Source organism: Mustela erminea, chromosome 6, assembly GCF_009829155.1.
Source record: "Mustela erminea isolate mMusErm1 chromosome 6, mMusErm1.Pri, whole genome shotgun sequence".
In the NCBI taxonomy this organism is placed as follows: domain Eukaryota; kingdom Metazoa; phylum Chordata; class Mammalia; order Carnivora; family Mustelidae; genus Mustela; species Mustela erminea.
The window spans coordinates 68995838-69022030 of record NC_045619.1 but is presented as its reverse complement, the minus strand read 5'-3'; the positions used below and the strand labels follow the sequence as shown (position 1 = coordinate 69022030).

Genomic DNA, 26193 nt, shown 5'->3' with positions numbered 1-26193 from the left:
AAACTGAAATATTTCCCTACAACCAGTTTTTTCCCCATCACCCGCACATTATTTTGATGACAGGCCGAATTTCTCAGATTATCTTTGGGATTTAAGTGTGACTGGTTCACCCTGGAGAAAAGAGTAAAGCTTGAAGAAAGATCCCGAGACTTGGCAGAAGAAAATTTGAAGAAAGAAATCACTAACTGTTTAAAGCTCTTAGAGGTGAGAATCCTAACATTTGGGAACTCCACATGTGATGATCCTATTGTTAATAATGTTTTCAAAATTAGATACAAGTTTACTTGTGTGACTAAAACCAACAACAGGTGCCAAGCCCTGCCTGACTCAAATGTAAATTAATAGGAAGTAAGAATTCAGGATCAGGCTAAAATAAATGACTCACTAGTAAAACCAATGCCTTTTAAAGTCATTGTGAGTCACCTGCCTTCTCTGGACGTTCAAATAGTTTTGAGGCAGAACAGTCATCATGCAGGAAACTGAGCAATAGGAGATTATGTCAATTTTAAGCTTCAAAGACAAGAATCAAAAGTCTATTTCCATTTAATTAACTGAAAAAAGACAATGGTGATTGATTTTAGTCTTGTCAGATGATTGGCAAGCCCTCTCTAGGTACACAGATAACAACCACTATTTTTCCATTTTGTGAAATCACCATAAATATAGAGGTGGGTTGGAAAATTAAGAGGGTTATTTTTGGAAAAAAATAAAACTTGAGAAACCATATTCTTTTTTTATTGTTGTAAAAAACATGTCACATCAAATTTACCATATTAACCATCTTAAGTGAACCATTCGGGTAGTATTAGGTATGTTCACATTGCTGTAAAACAGATCTCCAGAACTTTTCTGTCTTACATACTGAAACTCTGTACCCATTAAACACCCCCCTTTTCTCCTCCTCTTATCGCCTGGTCACCATTTTGCTTTCTGTTTCTATGAATCTGACGACTTCAGACACTTCATAGAAGTAAAAACCATACAGCGTTTGTCTGCTTTGAGCAATCTCATGCCCCTGAGATCACACCTTCAGCTGAAACCAAGAGTTGGATGCTTAACTGACTGTACTACCCAGGCGCCCTCTACTTTTCCTTTTTTAAAATGCTACAAAATTTATGGTGTTTTAGATTTGGGCAAGTCTTAGAAATTTGCTCATGGTCACACAGCTAATAAGCAGTGGCTTGTTTGCTTCCGAAACTGCTGTCTTAATTCTGTCTCCACCCTAGTGGGAGGGATGGTTCTCCACCAGGAAGGCCATCATCTTGGATCAAGGGCACAGGTTTGAAAGAAATATTCATAAGGCAGTGAAAGCATACCCCGCATCTAGCCAGATGAGTAATGCTTTGTCATCAGTGGACGAGCACATAGCATAGTCAGAGCCATACCTACATCTAGTATGTTTTCACTACTTAAAAGTTCAAACCATGCTCTTCGTATAATACATTCAGCTCACTCATAAGCATAATTTCTTTACCATCACCAATTAAGTATGTCCCATTCTGTTAATTATGGAAAGTGATATACATATGTATGAAGAAGTGGCAAATTTGGGAAGTAAGGAAGGAAGAGATTGAGATTAGATATAAAAGGTTTTGGGAACATTTGCATAGGTCTGCTTGATAGTCAACAAAGATGTTAATATTTCAGTATCATTCATTATTGGTCATTGCTACTTCTTTTCACTTTATACCAAGATAATTGAGATGTGACTGTCATCTCTATTTACAACATAGTCATTGTTGGAATCACTTGCTGAATACTTGGGTTAGATATATTATAATACTTTGCTTTCTGTGCAGTCTTTAACACCACTTTGTGAAGATGACAACCATGCCCAGGAAATAGTTAAGAAGCTGGAGAAGAGTATAACACTTCTTAGTCAGTGCACTGCACGAGTGGCCAGTAGGGCGGAGATGCTGGGAGCCATTAATCAGGTAATCTGCCTTCATTTCTATAGCTCAATGAAATTACTAGAAATATTTGTTTTCCCTGAAATAATGGATTACATTTCTAAGAAAAAGTTAAAAAAAAAAACACTTGTGTCACATAAGATGTACGTGTTTAATATAGAGAAAGCAGAATACGCAAATAAAATGCAAAAAACGCCCTCTTAATTGCATTAGCCAGTGACAATCATCCAAATAACCTCTTCCAAATATCAATTTCATACTTTCTCCTTTCTCTTCAAACCATCATCATGTCCTTTCCTATCTTTTCTGTCAGATGATGACTACTTCCTGCCTCACTGAAAGCACTAGGTCATTCAGAAGGAATGGCCACAGGTTCCAAACCTAATAACATCTTTTCCTCCCTTCCCAGTACAAAATATGAGTTGTCTCTAATCCTGTCCAAGGCTAACCGTCTCGCCTGTATACCAGAACCCATTCCTCCTAATTTACTCAGAATCTTAGACTCAGATTCTCCCTACTTTCCTCCATCTTCACTTTTCCCCACTATATTGAATCATTCCCATGAACACACAAATATGCTGTTTTTAAGATGGGAAAGATAACATAAACACAAGCAAAATAGTCTTTGACCTTATCTCCTCTTTCTCTGCTCCCATTTATAGCAAATTTCCTCAACAGAATTGTACTCACTGTCTCCAATTTCTCTCCTCCCAGCTGCTCTGCAAACTGTAAATGGTCTTAACCTACTCATTTTCCTTAGCTGATCTACTACATTCAGCATGTCTGAGCTCTTTCTCCTCCTGGGGACTGCACGTTGGTGAGGAGGGTTCTTATTGGCTCTGAGCTTCACACAACTTGAGATGTTTCACTGGGATATCCTTGGTGTCAAGAGTTTTAAGGCTTTTATCTTGCTACATTATAGAGTCCTCAGAGGAAAATCTTCCAACTGCCTGCTCTCTGAGCCTAAGCCTGGCTACCAGTGTTTGCAAGTTGGAAGGAGAAAACAGGCTAGGAGTCTCAGTATTCAATATGTATACAGACTTTTGCCTAAATCTGTTTTCTGTATGATCTGTTCACCATCAGCTGTTACTGCCTAATCCGCAGGCTCTTTCTCTCTCTCTCTAGATATTCAGTGTTTAGTCTTTCAGCAAAGTGGGGAAGGAAAGTTGCTCAGTTGGCCCGAATAAGGGAGGAGATCTGCAGATCTCACTTTTTCTGCAGGTTTTCCACCATTTCTTTTGTTCCCCTAGCTGTCTTCATGCTGAATCCCAGAGGCACCACTAATTCCTGAGCCTGAATGGTTTTCTGTGGTGCAGCCCAGGTTGCTCATAGGCTTTTCCTACTTTTTCTTAGGGTTCACCTTTTTCAGATCTTGGTCATTCTCCACTAGTCCTTCTAACTGGCCTTCAAAATTTCATTACACCTTCTTCTGTTCTTTTTGTCCTGTGTCGTCTTTAAAAAAAAAAACAAAACAAACAACTAAAAACCTTCATTGTCATTTTAGTGAGATTTGGGGATGGAGTGAAGATAGATGTATGTGTCTAACCATTTTTAAACTAGAAATCAAGAATATTTTCAGTTTAGATTTTTTTTTTTTTCCTACTAGGAAAGCCGGGTTAGTAAAGCAGTGGAGGTGATGATTCAGCATGTAGAAAACCTGAAGAGAATGTATGCCAAAGAGCATGCTGAGTTAGAAGAACTGAAACAGGTTCTTTTGCAAAATGAAAGGTCTTTTAACCCTCTCGAAGATGAAGGTAATAAAAGCTTAATAGACTCAGTTATGTTTTTCTGAGATTCTCCTCTTTCATTCTCTTTCTTGTTAATTCTTACTATGTCTTTAGTATAAAACACTTGAGGCTATGTTAGAATAATAATTCATTCCTTCTGTTTATATAAAGTATATGTTAAGGTAGAAAGTAAAGTAAAGTAAATGTAAAGTAAAATGTTAAGTTAGAAACAGGTTGGGACACAGAGAGGACTCTTTGGTAATGACTCCAAAAATTCATTAAATTAGACTGTTGAGATGAGAATATATTTCATCCAACCCACTGAGTTGCCTCTAATGTTCTCCTACTTAGGGTATGTTAGAATTGGCTCTTTCTCCACACACACAGCAAAGCACAGTGAGTTAAATGAGCCACTCTAATCAACAATGATTTTCTATTTCTTGAAGAAGGAATGACTCCGGCATAGTAAGCTGGCAGATGGATTGGAAAATAAGGAGACATCTGAGACCATGGAAAATGCCTTAAAATATAGGGTTTATATAAATCTTATAATAGTTTTAAATAATGTGAACTTTTCTGAGGAGAACTATTTTAATGACTCCCTTTTCTAGGAAAAGTAATCATATTTGATAACCTTCTGTAGTTTTGGATTCATTTATTCAGTATGTATTCATTTAGCATCTCCTATGTGCTGGCTAAGCATTGCAGACGTGGACAGTGACAGAGGACAGTATGCCATCAGTTAAGATGGCAACTGTTATGAATCACCAAATGATAACCAGATATTTTTACCATTCGGTAGTTTCTAGGGTCTTAAATATTTCTATTGCTTTTCTTTGTAAAGAATTAAGACCATTGCAATAAATTGCTTATGTAATTCCTCAAATGTGCAAATGTGTTTTTTCCTTTCAGATGACTGCCAAATTAAAAAACGTTCATCTTCTCTAAACGCCAAGGTAATTACCAGCTGACTTAACAGTCTATCAAATGTTTCGGATGAAATGGTTTTAAAATATTACTTGAAACAACACGGTTTTAAATGTAAATCATATGTATATTTATGTAGATCTGCATGTGTGTGTTTAAGTTTATGTATGTATGCTTTTATACTTTTTACTATATTTGTACATCAGTTACATTTGTCTGGAAGCAAGAGGAAAGCCAGATAGTTTCTCTCTCATGTAAAACTAGAGTTGGAAATAGGCAGTCCAAAAACGGTAGTGTGGTTTCACAGAATCCCGAGGACCTAGTCTCCTCCCGCCACTTCACCAACCTCAGCCCTCTGCTTCCACTTCATGGTCTGAGGTGGCTCCATCAGTATGGGGAGCGACAAGTCCTGGTCATTACATTGAGTCACATTGTAAGAAGAAGGAAGACATAAAAACAAGTGTTCCCTCTCCTTCTAATGACAATTCCTAGAAGTCCCAAATAACATTTCCTTGTCATTTTTGATTGAAAATGAGACTAAGAAAATCCATTTGAATTCTGAGTTTTATATCTAACTGAAAATCAGGGAGTTCTTCACCAAATAAAAAGGGGGGAATGGGATCTTGAAAGTCAACCAGCAGGTTTTGCCAGTTCGAAAATCAGGATTTCACAGAATTTTTGAGCGAGAGACTTTAAAAATCATTCCATCCAAACCTCTCTCTCACAGATGAGGAAAATCACTTTCCCAGAAGTTAAGTGATTAGTTATGATCATGTAGTGGCAGAACCATGGTGAGAACCCAAGTTTCTTGGATTGTAATTTGATATTCTTGTTACTCAGCTAACCTACAAAATTAGGAATGGTGGCTTAAGAAAAAGATTCACCTTAAGCTTCTTCAGCTTATTTCCTACATTTAATATATTTTTTATTTCCTGAAGTTGTACTTAAACTTTAAGAATCATAGTAGTATGTAACATTTTCCCGTGCACATCTGAGGCTGATAAACATATCCATTATCAAAATATCACACCCATCTTTAAATGTCTTAAATGCAAAAAATGAAACCATGAAAAAAAAAAAGCTAGAAAATAGGTACACATTGATCTCCTCTGAGTTGGGAATACCACAGCATAAAAGAAATGACAGCAAAAGAAAGATTCGGCTGCATTAACAATGAAAAACTCCTGCCAGAATTATCATTAATAAAATTAATATGGGCAAAGATCATAGAGTTCCCAGAGCAGATAGATACATGATTATTTGCATAACAAAGTGTTCAATGTCACCAGAAAACTAAATAAGAAACCTTATTTGGCAAAAATTATGCTCATCCAATGTTGAAGAAGGTAGAATATTAATTGGCACAATATTTCTGAAAGGCAATTTGGACATAACCAAACTATGTCTACAGGTTAACTTAACGGTGGTCAAATGCAGGGATGTGTATGTACAAGGATATCCATTAGTGTTGTATCCAAGGATAAACTACTAATAGTTTTCTAATGTACTTCTGCCCTTTTTGGGTAGCCATCTTCGCTCCGAAGGGTGACCATTGCCTCTTTGCCCAGAAATATTGGAAATGCAGGAATGGTAAGCAAGTTCCTAAGTGTTCTTCATCAAAAGCATATTCATTTTCGTATAAAAACATAAACTTCACTAAATTCGTATTTCATTATTTCTCTAACATCTGAAATTTAAAGGTGGCTGGGATGGAAAATGACCGATTCAGTAGGCGATCAAGCAGCTGGTAAGTGTCATTTTCTGGTTGCTCTTTGGGAACCCTACTGTTTTGTAACTGACTGAAGTAAATGCTGGCAATAAGTAATAAAGTGACACTTGATTTGCACAGAGTATATATGCACAATAATTATAAAATAGGTGTATAATCATGGAATTTTACTATGAAATATGTGAATGTGCCAACCAAAAATAGAACATAATTTTTGTAATAATTCAGGTAGTAGGAAATAAATTGACAATAGCTACAGATGTATTTGACAAGTGGCTATAATCATCTTTACTTAGGCGTATTTTGGGGTCAAAGCAGAGTGAACATCGTCCCTCATTACATCGATTTATTAGTACCTACTCCTGGGCAGATGCTGAAGAAGAAAAATGTGAACGCAAGTAGGTAAAACTCGGTGTGTATGTGTGCATCCATTCTGTTGGCTGAGTAATTTCCTATTGTATATATGGACCACATGTTCTTTATCCATTCGTCTGTTGAAGGATATCTTAGCTCCTTTCACAGTTTGGCTATTGTGGACATTGCTGCTATGAACATTGGGGTGCACGTGCCCCTTCTTTTCACTATGTTGTATCTTTGGGGTAAATACCTAGTAGTGCAATTGCTGGGTTGTAGGGTAGCTCTATTAACATCTTAAGGAACCTCCACACGGTTTTCCAGAGTGGCTGTTCCAGCTTGCATTCCCACCAACAGTGTAGGAGGGTTCCCCTTTCTCCACATCCTTGCCAACATTTGTTGGTTCCTGTTTTGTTTTTTCCATTCTAACTGGTAATAAGGTGGTATCTCATTGTGGTTTTGACTTGTATTTCCCACTGGCTAGTGATGTGGAACATTTTTTCATGTGTCTGTTAGCTGTTTGTATTTCTTTTTTGGAGAGGTGTCTGTTCATGGTATAAAGATGAGTAAGATGTAGTGCCTATCCTCAGGTTTTGTTTCTTTTTAAAATAATCCTAGGAGGGACCCCTGGGTGGCTCAGTCAGTTAGGCGTCTGCCTTCAGCTCAGGTCATGATTCTGGGGTCCTGGGATTGAGCCCCCTATCGGGCTCCCAGCTCGGCAGGGAGTCTAGCTCTCCCTCTGTCTGCCGGTTCCCCTGATTGTGCTCACTCTTGCTCTGGCAAATGAATAAATAAAATCTTAAAAAATAAATAAATGAAGTGAAATAATCCTCGGAGCCTACTACATGTATTGAAACTCCTTTTCAGATTTAGAGTTAACATAATGGATTTTTCTGATCTGGGTTAAAGATTGGTTTTCTTCAAAGGATTACAATCTATTTTTTGCTCTTGGTTAATATGGCATGATTTCTACTGAGAAGTCTTAGCAAACAAAAAAATGAAGTCTTGAGAATCTTACAAGAATTCAGGATTTGGGGTTTTTAAAGATTTTATGTATTTATTTTTAAGAGAGCAGGCAAGCAGGCGGAGGAGCAGAGGGAGAGGGAAAAGCCGACTCCCACTGAGCATGGAGTCCAATGTGGGGCTCAATCCCACAACCCCAAGATCATGTCCTGAACCAAAATCAGGAGTAGACCTTAAAACCAACTGTGTCACGCAGGCACCCTGGGCCAGGTTTCCTTTAAAAACTAAAACCAGCCACATACATTCCCTGTAGATGTCCAAGAAGAGAAAAAAAAAAATGACTTTGAGAAACATTTGCCTTTGGTAATAGTGAGAGAATTATGAGCTTGGAATTTCAAAATCAAGTCCAACTAGGAATTCATCAGTAAACATGATAATGAAACAAGTTCTGTTCAGGTTAAAGGAACAACTCTTTAGACAATATGATTTTATTTAAAATATATTTGATCCAATTTCTATTTCCCAGCTCACTGAATAAACACTTTTAAAATTAAGATTTTTAAAGAAGCAATGACGTTACTCCAGTTTAGCATAAAATCCACTGTTAATGTATTATGTGATAAAAGGAGAGAAATTTTACCATATGTTTAATAAAAACAGAGGAAGAAATATTCACCTTTGTTTTTTAAAGTATGGTTACACACATAAGCAGAGAAAGAAATCACAGGTTAATAATACTGGTTAATTATTAGTGGTGATAATTGATGAACTTCGACATGTTCTTTGTAAATGTCTCCTTTTTACTCACCCCTTGGCTAATATCCCAACTTCCTACAACACATTTTTCTAGATATAGCAAGTTTTTAAAATTAAATTCCTAGAAATAAAAATTTAGTGATTTGATTTTAGAATTATATATCAAATCTTTCTAAAGCAAAACAAATACTTGAGAGCCGCTTTAGTAATACAATAAAATTTGCAGTATTTTTTATAAATCTGGTATATTATCCATACTTTCAAACATTTAAACTTAATACTTATTTATAGAACTAAAGATGACTCAGAGCCACCTGGAGAAGAAATAGCAGAAAGGACAAGAAAGCCAAGTCTTTCTGAAAAGAGAAATAATCCGTCAAAATGGGATGGCTCTTCACTGTAAGTTGTCTGCTTGCTAATGATCCTATTTCTGTGGAGTGGGGAAAGATGAGGCAGGGTTAACAGTATTAATCGTAGTCAAGGTACTAAAAGACCTATCAAACTGTTAAATTTAAGAGGAAAAAAAACAAACTTCACATGGTCTACAGGAGTTATCCCTGAACTGGTGGTTTAGGAACTTGGTTCTGGAGCCAGATGACCTAAGGCAAGTTCATCTACTTTTAAGCACCAATTTCTTCACCTAAAAGATAGGGCTGACAGCAGCAGAACATGCAAAATGCTAAGACATAGATGATGTTATAATAAGCTTTTCTTTGTGTCTCATTTCTTAAACTAAAAATAGTTTACACTGAATATAGCAAAAATCCCAGGTATGGTGAGAAATAAGTGGCATGTGTATATACACACATACCATGCTCCACAAAAATGTTAGTTGCCTTACCTGACTGAAATAATGAGATACTCACATGTTCTTGTTAGGAGGTAAATAATGGCCGAGTCACCTAATTTTCAGATCATCACCATAGCATTTCTTAACTTTAAGTCATTTCTCTAATTCTAAAAATTATTGGGGTGGAAGTGGGGCAAATTGTGGGCCAAACCAAGACAGCAGGCACATTACGTAGCTTATTGCCAGGCAGTGTTTGTGGTAGGTAGGGCAGAGTGACGACTTGTCTGGTACTGTTGGCAAAAGGAGCCAACAGTACAAATAGCAAAACAAAATGTTGCTATTGCCAAATTCTGAATTTGTATTTTCCTTACAGTTATGACACAGTAGCTGCCTGGGCAACAAACCTCAAGACTTCCTTCAGAAAGGCGAATAAGGCACTCTGGCTTTCTGCTGCATTCATTGTGCTGTTTGCAGCTTTGATGAGCTTCCTCACAGGACGATTCTTCCAGAAGTCTGTGGATGCTGCTCCCATACCAGATGGGGACTCCTGGATGTCTCTAGAGCAAATCTTGTGGCCATTCACCGGACTCCAACACAATGGACCACCACCAGTGTGACTTAGCACATCTTAATGTATGTGTCTTGATTTTTAAAGTTTTAGTATCTGAACTTTGTAAATTAGTGATTTTTAGCTGGGAAATTATAGCGTTGAACCACAGGGTCTCAGAAGGACTGCAAGATATTTAACATCCCTTCTTTCTGTGAGTTCCTCTCTGACTAAAATACAATGGGGAAGAAGCCTGCCTATGATTTTTAGTGAGCTTTTTGAGGAGGAGATATTCCATATTGCTTGTTAAAATTTATTCAAATAGAGTAAAAAGTGAACATTTTCAGTGGGCCAAATATTCATAAGAAAAAAACCCCACTTTTTAAAAAATAAAATTTGAGTACAAAATGCTTATTAGATTTTAATAACCTTTTGAAATACAGTCACTCATTACATTGCTTTTGAAGAAATGCCTGATTTTGCTCTGGGTTGCTTGACTTTTCATACTGCATAAAATCTGTCAGCAGGGATTAAGAATAGCTGAGCACTCTGGTCGAGAGTAGCATATAGCACACAGAGTCAATCAGCTGGCAGCTGGAGCTCCTAACTTTTTCCATGGCTTTTTGGGAAGCAAAATCCTTAACCATGTGATATAAAGTAGAATGAAACTCAGTTTCTTCTTTAAGGGCTTCAGAGAATGTCTCACTGTTTTCATTGATCTTGAGCCTTTGTGCTCTGTCACCACTAAACATTAAAAGGGTCCAATTAGGTTTCTGAATAGGTTTTTCACTAAGGTGTTCCTTCAGCTACAGGAAAAGAAAATTAGAGAAATCCATTAATAGTTCCTCTAATAGGTATTTTGGCAGAGTATAATTTGAACTCGGTCCCCAAAATTGCTAATGTAAAAGAAACACTCTTTAGTGTCTGATCTCTTAAACCATGTTTGTATGTATGTATTCATTCAACAGAGATTTCTTGAGTAGCTCGTATGTGCCAGGGAATGTTCTAGGTGCTGGAGATATAACAACAAAGAAGAAAAAACCATATTAATAACAACTGCAACAATAAAATCCTATCCTCCAGGAGCATATATTCGAGTGGGAGAAACACACAGTATACAAGTAAATATGGTGGCTCACTTGCGCTATCTTTTTTTATCAGGCAGCAGTAAATATGCCAGAAAGTTCAATTGGAGGCCTGTCTCTGAGAGGAAAAAAGCTTCCATTTGTTCTCATTTTGATGTAAAGAGCTGTCAGGACACTACCCTGAAGTCCAGAGTGTTTGATACCATAATGGACAGTGAAGGTATAGCCTTTATATAGCTTGGTTTTATATTTTTGACAAAATAAACAAAAGTGAAGTTTTAAAACTATTTGAATGTTAATTTTTTTTTAACCTTTTCAAGAGGAGAAACCATGGCCTACATTCATTTAGCTTTTGAGTATCTTCTTTGGAAGGACAAAGTAATTTTATGGGGTTTGTATACTATACCTTAACTATAACTTTATTTGAACTACATACTATATTCCACTTGCTCCAACCAAATGCAAAAGCGGAACTTAGCAGGGCCAGCTGCCGATAAGCTTTCATTTCTATCAAAGGATCCTGTCAATATAAAAACAAAGTTGATCATAAAGCCTTTCAACGAGTCTTCCATCTTTGGCCTCCTACAGTCACTTCTTAACACGGAAAAATCCACTTAAAATCTAAGTCAGATGACATGATGACTCTGACAGTACAGGGCAATGGAGCTGCCTTTCAGAAGAGAAGCCAGAGTCCTAACAATGACCTACAAAGGGCCTCTCTGATCAGATATCCCCCCGCCCACATATGCCCCACATATACCCCATTATGACCTTCTTTGTTTCTCTTTTTGCTCTCTCAGCTCCACTTGGCTAAATTCCCCACCTTCAAGTTTGGTTCAGATCCTACTTTCTTGGTGAAGGCCCCCTCTTCCAATACTATTTGATATTGTATGTTGCCCTATGATTCCTGATCTTCCCTTTTTTTTTTTCATATAAAATATAAGATAATCTAGTATATTTTTGCCTTCCTGTGCTAGCATGTAAGCTCCACAAGGGCAGGAACCTTGTTTTATTCACTAATGGATCTTAAGCATCTAAAACAATGTTCAGAAAAAAAATTCTTGAATATTCTGAGGTGACTAGTACACTACATGCAGCATTTGTAGAGTAACTGGCAGTTGAGTTACTAAAACTAAGGTGCTTTTTTCCCCCTACACATAAGTACACAGTTAATGATGTTATTTTCAGATATACCCATATTGTCATTTTCTGGCATATTTTAACCTGTTTTGTGCAGAAGAGTTCTATAGCCAAGAACACCTTTCATGATTGGAGCCTACTTTGGCCTCATTTGTATATCGTAAATATTAACTAAACATCTGATTCAAGGAGTATGCTAGATACTAGAATCATGGGTGATGAAAGAACAGTCCTCATCCTCATGGAACACAGTTTAACATGGAAGGATCTTGGGCGCCTGGGTGGCTCAGTGGGTTAAGCCGCTGCCTTCGGTTCAGGTCATGATCTCAGGGTCCTGGGATCGAGTCCCGCATCGGGCTCTCCGCTTAGCAGGGAGCCTGCTTCCCTCTCTCTCTCTCTCTGCCTGCCTCTCCATCTACTTGTGATGTCTCTCTGTCAAATAAATAAATAGACTCTTTAAAACAAACAAACAAACAAACATGGAAGGATCTTATTTAACTAAAGCCTTATGAGTAACATGAAGCAGTATGCAGACAGGGAGCCTCTCCCAAGAAATGGAAGGAAGTGGGTTTTCTCTATCAGTGGCCCTTTTATGTGTTTAATTTCACCAAATTTGTTATGTTTGGGAAACTTCTGAGGCACTTAATCTTTTAGGAAATCTTACAGATATCCAGCCTGGAAGAAGAAAGAAAATTGGAAGTTGCTCTAACTACCTTTGCCCTAACTGACCAGCTATGTGAATAATGGTCCATTTGTCAGTATGAAGATCATACTAGAGGCTTCCTTTCTTGGGAAAGATTATTAAACTTGAGAGAACTCTGGATTTCTGGTCTTGCCATTTATTCCTTCCAATCAGTTCTGTGTGAGTGAATACAGAAAACCTAAGCCATACCTGAAGAGTTATATAACACTGAAGACTGGCTACCACTCTAAATGTCCTTTACATTAAATTTGGAAAGATTTGTTCTTACCTTATAATTTATAACAACATAAAAATGAGAGTGTTCACTAGGAAAGATATTCAATCCAGCTTCTTTCAAAGCACAAATGAAAGAAATAGGAGTCATCCATTTTCCTTCCAAAATAGAGAAATGCTTTTTGTTACTTAGTGTGATTGACGCTAACAGGCAGAGGTTTTCCTAGTTTCAAGAAGAAAGATAGATTATTACATCATGATTCCATTTCCAGCCTTTAGCTTCTTCATACTAGTTTTTTGTTTTGTTTTGTTTTAGCTCTATATCATTCTGTACAAAAAAGTACGCAAGACAGATATGCTTTAGGCCAGCTCGGAGAAGTCAGTCATAAAGTCTCTGTTACCTCAACCAGTCCATCGGTCAACTTTTTGGAGCTTTTATCTGACCAGTCAAGAGACTGAAAGATCTCTCAGTTCTCCTCCCATTGTAGGAGTTATGATCTAAGAACACTAGTCACATTGAATAACAGTAGCTATTTGATAGCTAGTCATGTTGCAACTTTTAAGGATAGTTTTTTTTTTTACAAATATAAGATTTAAGGTAATCAAAGTTACCCAGTTTTAAAGTTTGCAGAGTGGCAATTTGAAGGTATACAGAGATCACAGTCCTCTTCTGGTTTTAGAAGTCCAACGTGCTATCCACTGTGGGACAGAACCACCCTCCTCTTCTGGAAAGAGGAAGCCTCTTTAGAGTGGATCAAAAACTGCAACAGGCTTGTAGCTTCACTAAGTGGCCTATTTCTACTAAAGGGTGCAAGTTTGTACTTTGCTTGTTGTATGTTATTACCTATCCAATCACTATTTCATTTAGAAATTATGGCTCAAAGTGTATTTTAAATACACTTGTAACATTTCAATATGTCAATCACCAGTGACTGATTACTTTGACATACTTTAACTGTCATCAAGCGGTTTACCTCTTTCATATGACTTACTCTCTGTGACTTACCTTAATTTGTATTTGAATCGTAGTAAATACTGTAGTCACAGTCAAAAGTACTTGATCCACATCAAGTGGTGTTAGTTCCCATGACTGGAATGGCATGTTAATATGAGCATCCTGAATCAAGGTAACAGGGCCAAGCGTTTCTAGGCTGAATGTTACAAGTCTGTCTTCTGGTTTGTAAGAGACATTGCTGATGCCATCAGTTTGCCAATGTTTACCTGCATAATAAGGAAGAAAGTAACAGTTTCATTTTTTCTATACAAAAAATGAGATGAATGGAATGACCCAAATAACTGCAAAGGTGTATAAATTGATCTTTTACATTCAGCAGAGAATCTCTACAAAAAGCCACTTTTGCTGGGAGGTTCTTCCTGGCTACAGGATCAAATCCGAACTCCTCAGCATGGTATCTAAGGCCTTCAGAATAAAGACTCGTGTTTCTGGCTTCACCCCTTGCACTTCTGACACCTGGTTTTAGCTATGCTTTCCCCCTCCCCCAACAGCATCATCCACTGAGCCTCTGCACACGCAGTCCTTTCTTCCTAATCAATCCTTTAGAGAATCTCTCATCTTGTTTAAAACAAAACAAAACAAAACAAAAACCACCAAAAAACTTTAAAATTCACCTGTGTTAAGTATATATTTTCGTAAATTCCCCCGGTTGTGCAACCATTACCACAATCCAATTTAGAACATTATTATTCTCTCCATAGGTTCCCTCATGTCCATTTTATAGTTAATTACTCCCATTCTCACCTCTAGCCACAGGCAGCCATTAATATACTTCCTGTCTCTAAAGATGTCTTTTCTGGACTTTTCATATAAATACAATCATATGTAGGTGGTCTTTTGTGTCTCTTACAACTTAATAATAAAACACAACCCAATCTGAAAATGGGAAGAAGATCTGGATGAACATTTCACTGAAGAAAATCCAGTAAAGGATAATAAACACGTACAAAAAGATGTTCCACATGATGTTATTAGGGAAGTACAATATAAACCCCTGAAATACCACTTCATACTCACTAGAAAGGCTAGAATAAAAAAGATCACAAATGTTAGCAAGGATGTGAAAGGTGGGAAACCTCCTGTAATACTGGCAGGCATGTAAAAAGTACAGTTACTTTGAAAAACAACTGGACAGCTTCTTAAAAAGTTAAACATAAATTTACCATTCAACCCAGCAGTTCCTTCCTAGGTATATACGCAAGAAAAAGGAGAATGTACGTCCGCACAAACACTTGCATGCCAATGTTCTTAGTCTCTTAAGGCTCGGTTCAACATTCTATACCAAGACAAGCCTTTCTTAATGCTCCAGGTGGACCCCCTGGGCTGCTCCATAACACTTCTACCTATTACAGCACCTTTCTGTGTCATATTAGATAGTTTTTCCTTGTCTTCCTCCCCTACAACTTTGAAAACTCCTAGAGGAAGGAAATCTGTCCCATTTATCCTGTATTTCTTATTGTGTAGCATAATTATGGAATACACGAGTCATTCCCTTCCCTCGAATGACTTATCCATCTCCACATGGCTTTCTCCTCACATGAGGGATCCACTCACTATTTTTAACTCTGAAATTCAATATAATACATACAATTATGTTGACAAAGTAAGGGATTCATAATTCATTTTTACAGTAATAAAATTAATTTTTTAAAGGTAAAAATTAAGTATCACCTACAAATAAATTCTCTAATTTTTAGTATTTCCTGGAAAAAAGTTTCCCCATGGGAAGAATTACTGGAGTTGTATACTACTGCTGTAGTCAGAGACAAATTTTACACATTATATTTCCCCGAATCATGTGGGATAACTTATCTTGTCAATTCTAACTTAGTGTGACTAATTTTTAACAGAGTAAATACTTAAAAACATTACCATTAAAGGAAAAATGAAACTTCTAAAGCAACATGAAGGGAAGAAATTACCTAATTGTTTATTTTGACAGATTTTGTAATTTAATGTATTGATGGAACTATACTGTTATGAATTCGTAATTTTTATCTAGAATATAAATATCTTTTTTAAAAAAGATTTTATTTATTTGATTGACAGAGATCACAAGTAGGCAGAGACAGGCAGAGAGAGAGGGGGGGAGGAGCAGGCTCCCTGCTGAGCAGAGAACCTGAGCTGAAGGCAGAGGCTTAACCCACTGAGCCAACCAGGCGCCCCTAGAATATAAATATCTTGTGCCTAGGTATACACAACCAAAAATGTGGATTACTGTAGCCATCATAAAAAAAGTTAAAACTGCATAACACTTATCTTTTCTGGTAGAGAAATTCCTAAATTCTCTGCTCCTTTGACTACATAAATGGATTAATAGCTCTGTGCCTTTGTGATCTGTTCTGAACCTGTCACAAACTCAGTAAATTCTTCCACAAATATGAATATAAAATGCTTCACATTAAAAGTAAAGCTATACTTCTTTCTTCTAGCAGCCTCAAACCTGCATACATTAATTTACCAGACCAAGACTTCTCAAAATTGAGCCCGCCAACCCCAAATGAGGTATTTGTTAATGATTAGTAAATCCTTAGCTAGTATCTCTGCTGGTACTTCTGATTTTGTTATTTATTTCACATTTTGGATAACCAATAATTTCCCATGGTTCAACAATCAAAAGTTATAAAGAGGCAGGAAGTGGCTAGTATTCATCTGTCTCAGGTTTCCTAATGGCCCACTCCCTATCTCCAGTACTTGTCTGTAATAAGATTTGAAATTTCTAAGTTATTAACATTAAAATAAATTTTAATCACCCCAATCTGAATTATGTACTCATTTCAGGAGAGAGTAGGTTTTTCACTTATGTAAGACTTCAGGAACTAACAGTTGTAACATTCAATGCATAAACTCCAATCCCTATTCATTTCCATCAAGAGCAAACAAAATAAACACACTAGAGTTGCCATAGAAATGTATAAGATTAGAAATGCGGAGTTTACACACTGTAGTTTCTGTTTTAAGGATTTGTGTTAGAGCTCTTTTCATTACATAATTATCAAAGTTGATTACAGTATTGCTGTACCTTCAGCATCCCACCTTGCAACCATAGGGTCCTCAAACAAGATTACATTCTCCTGAACCTCAAGTGTCACCTCTATGGGTGGGAAAGCATTTTCTGTTTCAACGTCTTCCGTAGTTCCTGGAGGATATATATATTTCTGCAATCCTTCTTTGAGTATCTTTTAAAAACGACCAAAATAATATCAAGTTAGACATTGACTGGTAACAAGTAAAGATGTAAATATTGCTGAGTAAACTGTATGTAGTTATTAAGTATTGAAGATCAGTCTCATTTACTAAAGATTACTAACAAAATTTCACAACAAAATTAAAAGATAATGATTGAGGAGGAAAATAATCACCAAATCTGAATCACAGACTCTTCCTCTGGTCCAGGTTCTACGTTGGGATTTACTAATCATTTTATTCCTCCAAGTAATCTTATAAAACATATATTTAACAGAAATAACTGGGACTTAAAGAAATCAAATAATTTGCCAAAGATTACAAAATGACTTCAAGGAGGCATTACAACTCAAAAACAGAGCTCTAGGATTCTAAATCCCATATTCTAATACCTTGGTTAGGGTGTGTAGGTAAAGAGGGGAAGGAGTATAAACATACTTTTGAGAAGTATAGAAGCGAATGGATGAAAGTAAAAAAAATCATCACGTTGGTACACCTTAAACTTTTACAATGATTTATGTCAATTACATTTCAATAAAGCTGGAGAGAGAAAGTAAATTAAGTCAACAGCAGATCTCTCTGGGATGGAGGAGATCTGTCCATTATTTGAACATAGCAGAGAAGGATCTAGGGAAGGAAGGGTAGGGAAGATTAAGACTGATTAAAAATAGAGGAAAAACTGGATGGGTTAAAAATCTAGAAGAGGGGGCGCCTGGGTGGCTCAGTGGGTTAAAGCCTCTGCTTTCAGCTCAGGTCATGATCCCAGGGTCCTGGGATCGAGCCCTGCATGGGGGAGGGGGGGGTCTCTGCTCAGCAGGGAGCCTGCTTCCCCCTCTCTCTGCCTGGCTCTCTGCCTACCTGTGATCTCTGTCAAATAAATTAAAAAAAAAATTCTAGAGGAGGTGGGAAATTATTGAAAAGACACTTGAATAAAAGGAAGAAGACCTCTTTGTTGCAAAAGAGAAAAACAATTGTAAAGAGGATACTTTGAGCTCAATGGAGAACACGGAATGATGATATGAGGACACCAACAAAATTCAAGAAAAGATCTTTGAGTGAATTCTTAGAAACCCCAGCCTTGATAAAGAATTTTGAAGGCCTACCTTCACCAAAGGATGCCTTTCTTTGACTCCCCACTGTCCTTCAAGCAACACAGAGGTAGGAAAAACTGATTCAAATAGACTGTTCAAAGTAGCTACAGACCAGGTTATCTCCCCCAGGCATGCTCTAATAAATACATTCTCACTTGTGGGGAGAATGGGAAAGGAATAGCAGTATCATCCCCAAGGGGGTGAAAATTAGTTTGGGGGGGCATGAAAAAAATTATACTCTTTTAGGTGTAAAGCACAGCTATATATTTAGTACATACACAAATACATTGTATATCTATGGTATTAAAATTTCATGGGGTGGATGGCTAGGAAAGAAAATGCCTACAAAGGCTCCTTAGAGTGGTGATAATGGGGAAGAAAATAAAAATTGACAAATGCCACTCCATGATGAGAAAGTACCAAGGTTCTTAATGGTAGAACTGCGAGTGAGAAGTGGCTGATAGTCTATGTAAATGATATGCTGGAGGAGAGAGAGACAAGGAGAGGAGAATGAATTAGAGGGAAGGGGAGAACGAACGAGAGGGAGGGGGAGAATTCAGAAAGGCTAGAGAACAAAGAAGGAGAAAGGGGCTATGACAATATAGCAGGGTGTATTTGGGACACAAGCTACCATGAAGTAAGTTAAAATAAACCAAGTCAATACCAGGGCAAATGTTACTATTTACTGAAACAGGAGTGAGGAAGTCCTTCAAAAATGATATAGCAACTGTTGTCACTGACATCCTTACTAAGAGTGTGGAACGTGCATCAGCAATAGTGCCATCACCTGGATCTGTGCTTCTCAAACTTAAATGTGCACATGAATCACCTGAGGGTCTTCTTAACACTCAGATTCAGCAGATCTGAGGAGAAGCACCAGATTATGCATTTCTAGCTGATGCTGATCCTGCTGGCTCATGGACCACACTTTATACACCAAGGATCCAGACCAGTGGTTCTCAAACTTTAAGGTGTGTTTTGCTAATACACAGACTGCAAAACCTCATCCCTAGACTTCCTGATTCAGTAAAACTAAAATGAGGCCCCTGAATTTGCATTTCTAGAAAATTCCCAGATGATGTTAATGCTTTTGGTCAAGGGACCACATGTTAGGAACCACAGATCTAGACCAGAGTACACAAACTATGGCCCCTAAAAAAATCTGGTCCTCCACCAGTCTTTGTAAATAAAGTTTTCATTTACATCTGGCTGTCTTACTGTACTGAAAGCTGCAACAGAGCTGGTATGCCCACAAAGCTGAAAATATACCCCATCTGGCCCTTTACAGAAAAAGTCTGTCAGCATCTTAAATAGACTATCATTATTAAGAGCAAACTGGCACAATCTAAATATAGTGCTATAGGTTTACAATTAACATGTATGAATCATAGTTTTAAAATTCATATTATTTTAGAGTTCTTTCCTTTAATATTGGATTCAAATTTTATAAATTCAACACTATTTAAAATTAGTTTTCCCTTTATGCTTCCTTAATAGATTAAATTTCATTAGATGTTAGATCATTTAAGATAAAAGTGTGAGAAATAATTTTACTCATAAATTTGATTAAAAAATCAACCTACTTCCACAATCATCCAGCCTTTCATTGGTTTACACTGCGGGGGAAGCTCCAAAATATCCAAGTGGTACACTCCACCGAGGGTTGTGAATTGGCATAAATCAACCTCATTGTCTTCAAAGATATATGGCTTTTCATTAGCATTCTTTATCAGCAAAAACTGTGCTAAAATTAATCAGATTAATTCAGTTTCTAAATAGATTGCAACAATCTGGCATTAGGAGAGAGAGGAAAAAATTCTGGAAATGAAGTTTTTATTTAGCTACTAAAACATCAAAAAGTGGTTAATTCAAAACTATTCACAAAGCTAACCTTCAAAGTAGTAATAAGCATGTATAATGATAGGCTAAAGGGGAGGGCTCCATTTATAGCTTATATACCAACACTTTTAAAGAATGTGTATCTAATAAGCATGTTATAATTAAAATAACTTCAAAAATACACTGGATTACAAGAGGAGGAAAAATAATTTTCCCTCTACCTTCTGAGTTCTCAGCTGAACTTTTATACAAAAGACAGAACAAGAGGAAATAAACCACTCATTTATTAATATGAATACCTCATGTAAACATGGGAGATTACCCAGGGAAAAATGAGTAACTTAAGAGGTGGCTCAGAACTCTGGCTTATACAGCATCTTCAACTAAGAACAACAAATTTGTGGGGAAATGACAAGACAAAGGAAACCAGTTTCAGGTTTCTGACTGTAGAGAAAAGGACTAGTTAGTAAAGTTCGTTATGCAGATTCTTCTGGTCTCCTCTCTGGGCTGATAGGTCTGAAGTTAAATCTGGGCATTAACCACTGTCACTCTTGGTAGAGAGAGGAGTGACACTCTTTGAAATTTATGTCTTGTTTTTAGGCAAATAGGGGGAGGGTAGGCAGCTTTTCTTGCATCTGCATCTTTATAATTGTCCTTAACTTAAAATATCCTTATGCCAAAGTGGCATATTTTGGGGTGGCATATTTTGCTACCCTTCATTATAAAATAAGGAAAAGTGGCTTAACACAAAGTTTGTTACCGGACAAATTAAAGTTTTTAAACTGGACATTAGGGGGCTAAAAATCTTAAAGAAGAAAGTAAAATGGAGAAAAACATAAAATTTTCATCCATATATTAAAGCTAACCTTTTTTTTTTCCAACAAAAACAGGTCCAGCTCATTAAAAAAAAAAGGGGGGGAGACAGAGGCTTTAAAGTGAAAAACTGTATTGGATAATCCCTTCTGTATAGAAATTTTATGGGGAAATTCTCTAATTCCATAATTCTCAGTGTACAATCAAGGGAATATTTTAAATCATGTATCACTAAGACCATTCCCACCTGTCCACCAAAAGTCTTTCCAGTGTAGATAGATAAGGGAAATCAGACTGCTTATAGGTTCTACTCCTTACTTACTATGTAACCTTATGCAAGATATGCTAATTAACATGTCTTTTCTCTCCTTCTTCTACAAAAGAGATATTGATATCTACCTACTGAATTTGGGGAGTTGTAGTTAATACATGTAAAAAGCTTAGAACTGGTGTCAGACATACAGTAAAACTTAGGAAGTGTTAGTCTTGTTATTTATCATTTTAATTTTCCTCTCCCATTAAAGGAAGCACACTGAGAAGTCACTGAATTTAACCCATGGACAGCAGACACTGAAAATTAATGACAATATGCAAATAAAATTCCAATTAAGCAATTGCTCTTTTTCCCTTGTATACCTTCAATAAAATGCTGACTTTAATTTCAAATTTATGTAGTTAATAATCCATTTACCTAAAAAGAAAGAAAAAGAATACTGTATCCAAATTCAGACATTTATGATTAGGGGATTAACATATATATTATTTGGGGATTAGCATATAGAAAACCTCAGTATTATTGGCAGAAGTTCATGAACTGACTCTAGTATCCTAATTCTAATAGGAAAATTAACCTCCTCAGGGCTATAGAAAAATTTTGAAGATATAAACCTAGTTGGCTGCTGAAACAAAATTGTGTTGGGAAAAGTGAAGAAGTAGACAAGAAATATGTTATGAAAAATATGCTAAAAAGTCTATAGAAATTGATTCCTTAGAAGTTCCTGGGAAGTGATCTACATACATCTCAAACTAAAAGATATGCAAATTAGACATCACTATCACTTTGACATTTTTAAACTCTCTTCAATTGTTATTTTTCAAGATAAGATTGAATACAAAAGGGTTGAGAAATTTATGGTTATGCACGTATTTGTGAATATTCATTACAACATTGTTTGTAATAATAAAAAATTAGAAATAACCTTACCATCAATAAAGATTTAAATAATGTTCCATTACTGGGATGAAACTATACAGCTACTAAAAAGGTTATTAATATGTTCTGACCTAGGACAGTGTTGAACATATTCATTAAAGTAAAATATGCATTATGTTCTATATATGTCTATAGACTATGCTATATAAAATTACAAATTATTATTGATAAAAAAGTAATTTTCAAACATTTGTATGCTATTTCATGGTTTCATTAAAAATCAAAAGAGAGCTACAAAGAGAAGAAATACAAACAGGAGAAATTTTTGTTAATACTGGTTATTTTGAAGAGCGATTATGAAGAATTTTCACGTGACATATATTTCTGCAACATCTGAACTTTTTAATGCAACATCTGCGTTTCTGTTGTAAGCTGGAAAATCCCAATAAAGTTAAATTCTACTAACATAATTTAGAAGAATACCTGATAAGACTGTTTCACTTAATAATTTCATCTCCAGTTCACATTTTGTGGCTTCAGATTCTTCCTGGACAAAACTCTACAGAAAACACAAGGACAGAAGGGTGACTGTGTCTGCTGCAGCCCAGATTCACTCTTCATTCTCTCCCCACTTCAGTTCCCACTTCAGATGCCTGCTACCTCAGTTTCTGGGCCCCAAACTGACACTTGCTCTGGCAGAAAAAGTGGACTCAAAAACAGTATTTTAAATTTCAGTGGAAATGAGAGCATATCTCCACAGAACCTCACGAGGGCAGGAGCTAGACTGCTCAGATTCTCTGATGACAATCCTCAAGTATAAAATCGACTAGGAAGCAATGCAAGCTATAAAAATGTTATTTATATTTGCATTTTGATTTTAGCCAAGTTTTAGGTTTTCCTTGATTTTGGCAAACAGCTCTCTGATAGACTAATTCCAAAGCCTGCTTTTGGGTGAGCCTCTCAAGGAAATTAAAGATGCCATGCATCAAATAAGGTATAAGATACTACACTGTAGAGTAGTAAAATGAGTATTTCAATAGGAGGACATAAGATCTCCTTATGTATATCTAAATCTGCCACTAACTTACATTTGTAACCTTGAGGAAATCCTTGAACCATTTTGGGTCTCAAATTCCTGCTCTAACAACATATTTGGTACTGAACTGTGTGCCAGACATAATAACACATCTTGTAAACAATCCTAAGAGATGGCTATATCTTCATTTTACACAAAAAAGGAAACTGAAGCTTAGGGAAATTACTATTTTAAGAGTCAAAATAATAGAAGTAAATAATTTTATATATAGTAAGGCTGTATACACTGTAAAACTTTGGTTTATGTGTGTTTATATTTGCAAACTGGATAATATCCAGCAAACTTCATTTGACCCCTATACTATCTGTACTTCTAGAGCACTAGAAAAGTCTTGTACCAGAATTTTAGTCAGAAGCTAGTTAATCCCTTCATCTCTCTCATCTTCAACCACCATTCAGTGCCCAGTCTCCCTTAATAATTTATCATAATAATCTGTGCCTGGGTGGCTCAGGGGGTTAAGCCTCTGCCTTTGGCTTGGGTCATGATCTCAGGGTCCTGGGATCGAGCCCCAAATCAGGCTCTCAGCTCAGCGGGGAGCCTGCTTTCCCATCTCTTCTGCCTGCCTCTCTGCCTACTTTTTATCTCTGTCAAATAAATAAAATCTTTATAAAATAATAAATTATCTTTTCCATCATTCTTGTCACTGTATTGCCCTCTGTCATCTTCTTGAGCACTTTTACACTACTGCCTTCTCTGCCAACCCATTCCGTGCACTTCGGAAACTTCTCATTTACAGACTCATTCATTCAAAGAATTTTCACAGAGTGCCTAAATTGTACAGGTATTGCCAGATACTAGAAATAAACAACAAAAAAACGACAAGGTCCCTGACTCAAGGTGCTCCCAGTCTATTAAGGAAAGCAGGTAAAGGAATAGTTACACTACAGTTTTGTGGCTACTGTAGTAAAAAGTCAGGGGGTCCATAACAGGAGTATAAAGAACAGTTAATTCTGTTGGGGAAAATATTGCATGAGTGAGTGAAAATAGGAAATGCTACCCCAAAGTGGTAAAGTTTGAACTAAATCTTGAAAGATAATTAGGCTTCCTGAAAAAAAATGGCGGGACAGAATTCCAAGTGTGAGTGAGGGCAGAAAGGCATGAAGCAAAATAGGGTTCCAAGCACCTGAAGTACTCAGGTATGGTTGGGGTGAGACATACTAAGAAGGTGTAAAAATCTGAAGCTGGAGAGAGGGGCCAGAGTGTAGAGTTTAGATGACACTCTGAAGACTAGAATTTCTCCTATGGGTAAAAGGGAGCCTAGAGAGGACTTAATGGGAAAGTGGCGTGAAGAAGTTTGCATTTGCAGAGTATTCTGGTGGCCAGCTGATGAATGGATTCCTTAGTGGAGAGTAAGAAGTCCCAAAAGGATCAGGGTCTAACTCAAGGTAGAAGCGATCAGGTTCATTAGAAGGAGCACATATGGGAGATGACATGGAGGTAGAATCAACATAGCTTGGATGGTAACTTGATACAGATGATAAGGGACAGGTGAAGGCTGATTCTCAGGTGTCTGCTTCGGTGATAAAGTGCCTGGTGATAGTTATCAGGAAAAGACAAGGAGGGAAGGACAGGTTTGGGGAAGAGTAATGAATTCGATTGTGAATGTGCTGAATTTGAGGTGCCCATGGACATCCAGGTGGCCTTTGACATTATCATTAAAAAGCCAGTTGCATTTCTTTCTTGCAGGAAGGATTACGATCATTAAAAATACCAAAGGTATTGGGCCAAAATTCACATCTTCAAAAAGTTGAGAATTCTTTAGAGTTTAGACCAAACTGGTTTCTTGCCTTGCAGGAAATCTAAAAATGTAGGTTTTTCCAAGGAACTCTTCCCTTGATAGCCACAGTACCACGGCATGCAACAGTAGGGATTTATCAGCCTCAAATTTATCACATGATAGGATAATCTTGTATTGAATACACTGACTTCACCTAAGTCAGAATTTTTACTATTTTATGTTACTGTTTTAGCTCAACTGACTTTTTTCTGAAGCTAGACCACTTAATGCCGGAAGCAATGTGTCAGTTTACGTGGTAGTGCAAGCTCCTTAATCTTGCTAACTGCTCCCTAATGTCTTGCTGTCCTGGCAGCTGCACCAGGAGAACACACTCCTGCAAAAGCCTTCATCTCCAAACTGCACCTGCTGACCATATAATCCTTCCTGGTCTCATACATTATGAAGTTCCTTGTGTCAGTTGGCTATGAAGCTGAAAAAAACCCTTTTTTCTTCATATGATCATGTTTGTCCTGTTTCATCATAACCGTTTTTACAAAACTGGCTATTTTCCATAGATTTTTTTCCTTCTCCAAATAAACTTTAGCACTGTTCTGTCAAGTCTCAAAAAATTACCAACTGGAATTTTTACTTGAATTGTGCTAAATTTAAACGTGTAATAAATCTATAAAAACAATATGTGCTAAAAACTGCCTGGAAACATTGACAGAATATGAAACAGAAGGGAGCTGAACTATAACTTTTCAGTGAGACCTGGGCTCAGTAGATACAGGAATTGGCTTATAATATGGGAAGAACTTCACAGTACCCTAGCATTTTTCATTGTAAGTTAATGTACAGATGTTGTAAAATGGAAAATTTTTAATACATATAGAATTTGAATTTGATATAAAACAACCTGGATCATGAATAAGATCAGTGGAACCAAAACAGAGTTTCCAGAAATAGATCTCATGGTCCACTTGGGAGTTTAGCATTTGGCATTTTAGACCAGCAAGAAAAACCTACGTTCATGTGATAAGTGTTTTGAGACAGTTGGTTAAGATTTGAAATAAACTTAGATTCTTCCTACTTTACACTAAAATAAATTCCAGACGGATAAAAGATTTCAATGTAAAAACAGAGCTAAGCCAATCAAAAGCCACAAAACTCATGCAAGTAGTTGATGAGAAAGTATATGTTGACATCAACAATTACCAGTACAGTTGGTGATCTTGATATTGCAGAGCTGCAAAACATCAGCACTCAATACAAATTGGTCTAGAATCCTATTGTCCATCAAAAGAACATCTATATAAAGGAAGTTCATTGACCTGAAGTCCATTTTTTTTTTCATCAAAAGGTGATTTACATTTAGAGCTTCAGAACAAATTGTTGGAATTGGCTCTTCATAAGGAATTAAAATGAATTTTGAAAACAGT

The 26193-nt window shown here is 36.7% G+C and overlaps 2 protein-coding genes across 15 annotated transcripts in view; one reads left to right on the top strand and one right to left on the bottom strand.

Moving 5' to 3' along the window:
• LRMP (lymphoid restricted membrane protein) overlaps positions 1 to 23218 on the top strand; it is a 54404-nt gene extending 31186 nt beyond the window's left edge. For 7 of the 10 annotated variants that reach the window (XM_032347651.1, XM_032347655.1, XM_032347656.1 and 4 more), the window contains 9 exons: positions 64 to 204; positions 1800 to 1934; positions 3517 to 3664; positions 4550 to 4593; positions 6092 to 6154; positions 6265 to 6311; positions 6590 to 6691; positions 8658 to 8765; positions 9530 to 10258. In XM_032347651.1, coding sequence (XP_032203542.1) covers positions 64 to 204; positions 1800 to 1934; positions 3517 to 3664; positions 4550 to 4593; positions 6092 to 6154; positions 6265 to 6311; positions 6590 to 6691; positions 8658 to 8765; positions 9530 to 9773 — 1032 coding nt within the window. In that variant the 3' untranslated portion in view covers positions 9774 to 10258. Of the gene's footprint in view, positions 1 to 63; positions 205 to 1799; positions 1935 to 3516; positions 3665 to 4549; positions 4594 to 6091; positions 6155 to 6264; positions 6312 to 6589; positions 6692 to 8657; positions 8766 to 9529; positions 10259 to 10864; positions 11076 to 12582; positions 12752 to 22481 lie in introns of those variants that run through there. The other 3 variants (XM_032347649.1, XM_032347650.1, XM_032347648.1) reach the window with 3 other exon arrangements.
• CASC1 (cancer susceptibility 1) overlaps positions 10105 to 26193 on the bottom strand; it is a 62423-nt gene continuing 46334 nt past the window's right edge. For all 5 annotated transcript variants that reach the window (XM_032347643.1, XM_032347644.1, XM_032347647.1 and 2 more), the window contains 7 exons: positions 22425 to 22500; positions 19720 to 19880; positions 16882 to 17038; positions 13851 to 14065; positions 12900 to 13067; positions 11195 to 11308; positions 10105 to 10509 (listed from right to left, as the gene is read on the bottom strand). In XM_032347643.1, the coding sequence (XP_032203534.1) occupies positions 10234 to 10509; positions 11195 to 11308; positions 12900 to 13067; positions 13851 to 14065; positions 16882 to 17038; positions 19720 to 19880; positions 22425 to 22500 (1167 nt within the window). In that variant the 3' untranslated portion in view covers positions 10105 to 10233. The remainder of the gene's footprint in view (positions 10510 to 11194; positions 11309 to 12899; positions 13068 to 13850; positions 14066 to 16881; positions 17039 to 19719; positions 19881 to 22424; positions 22501 to 26193) is intronic.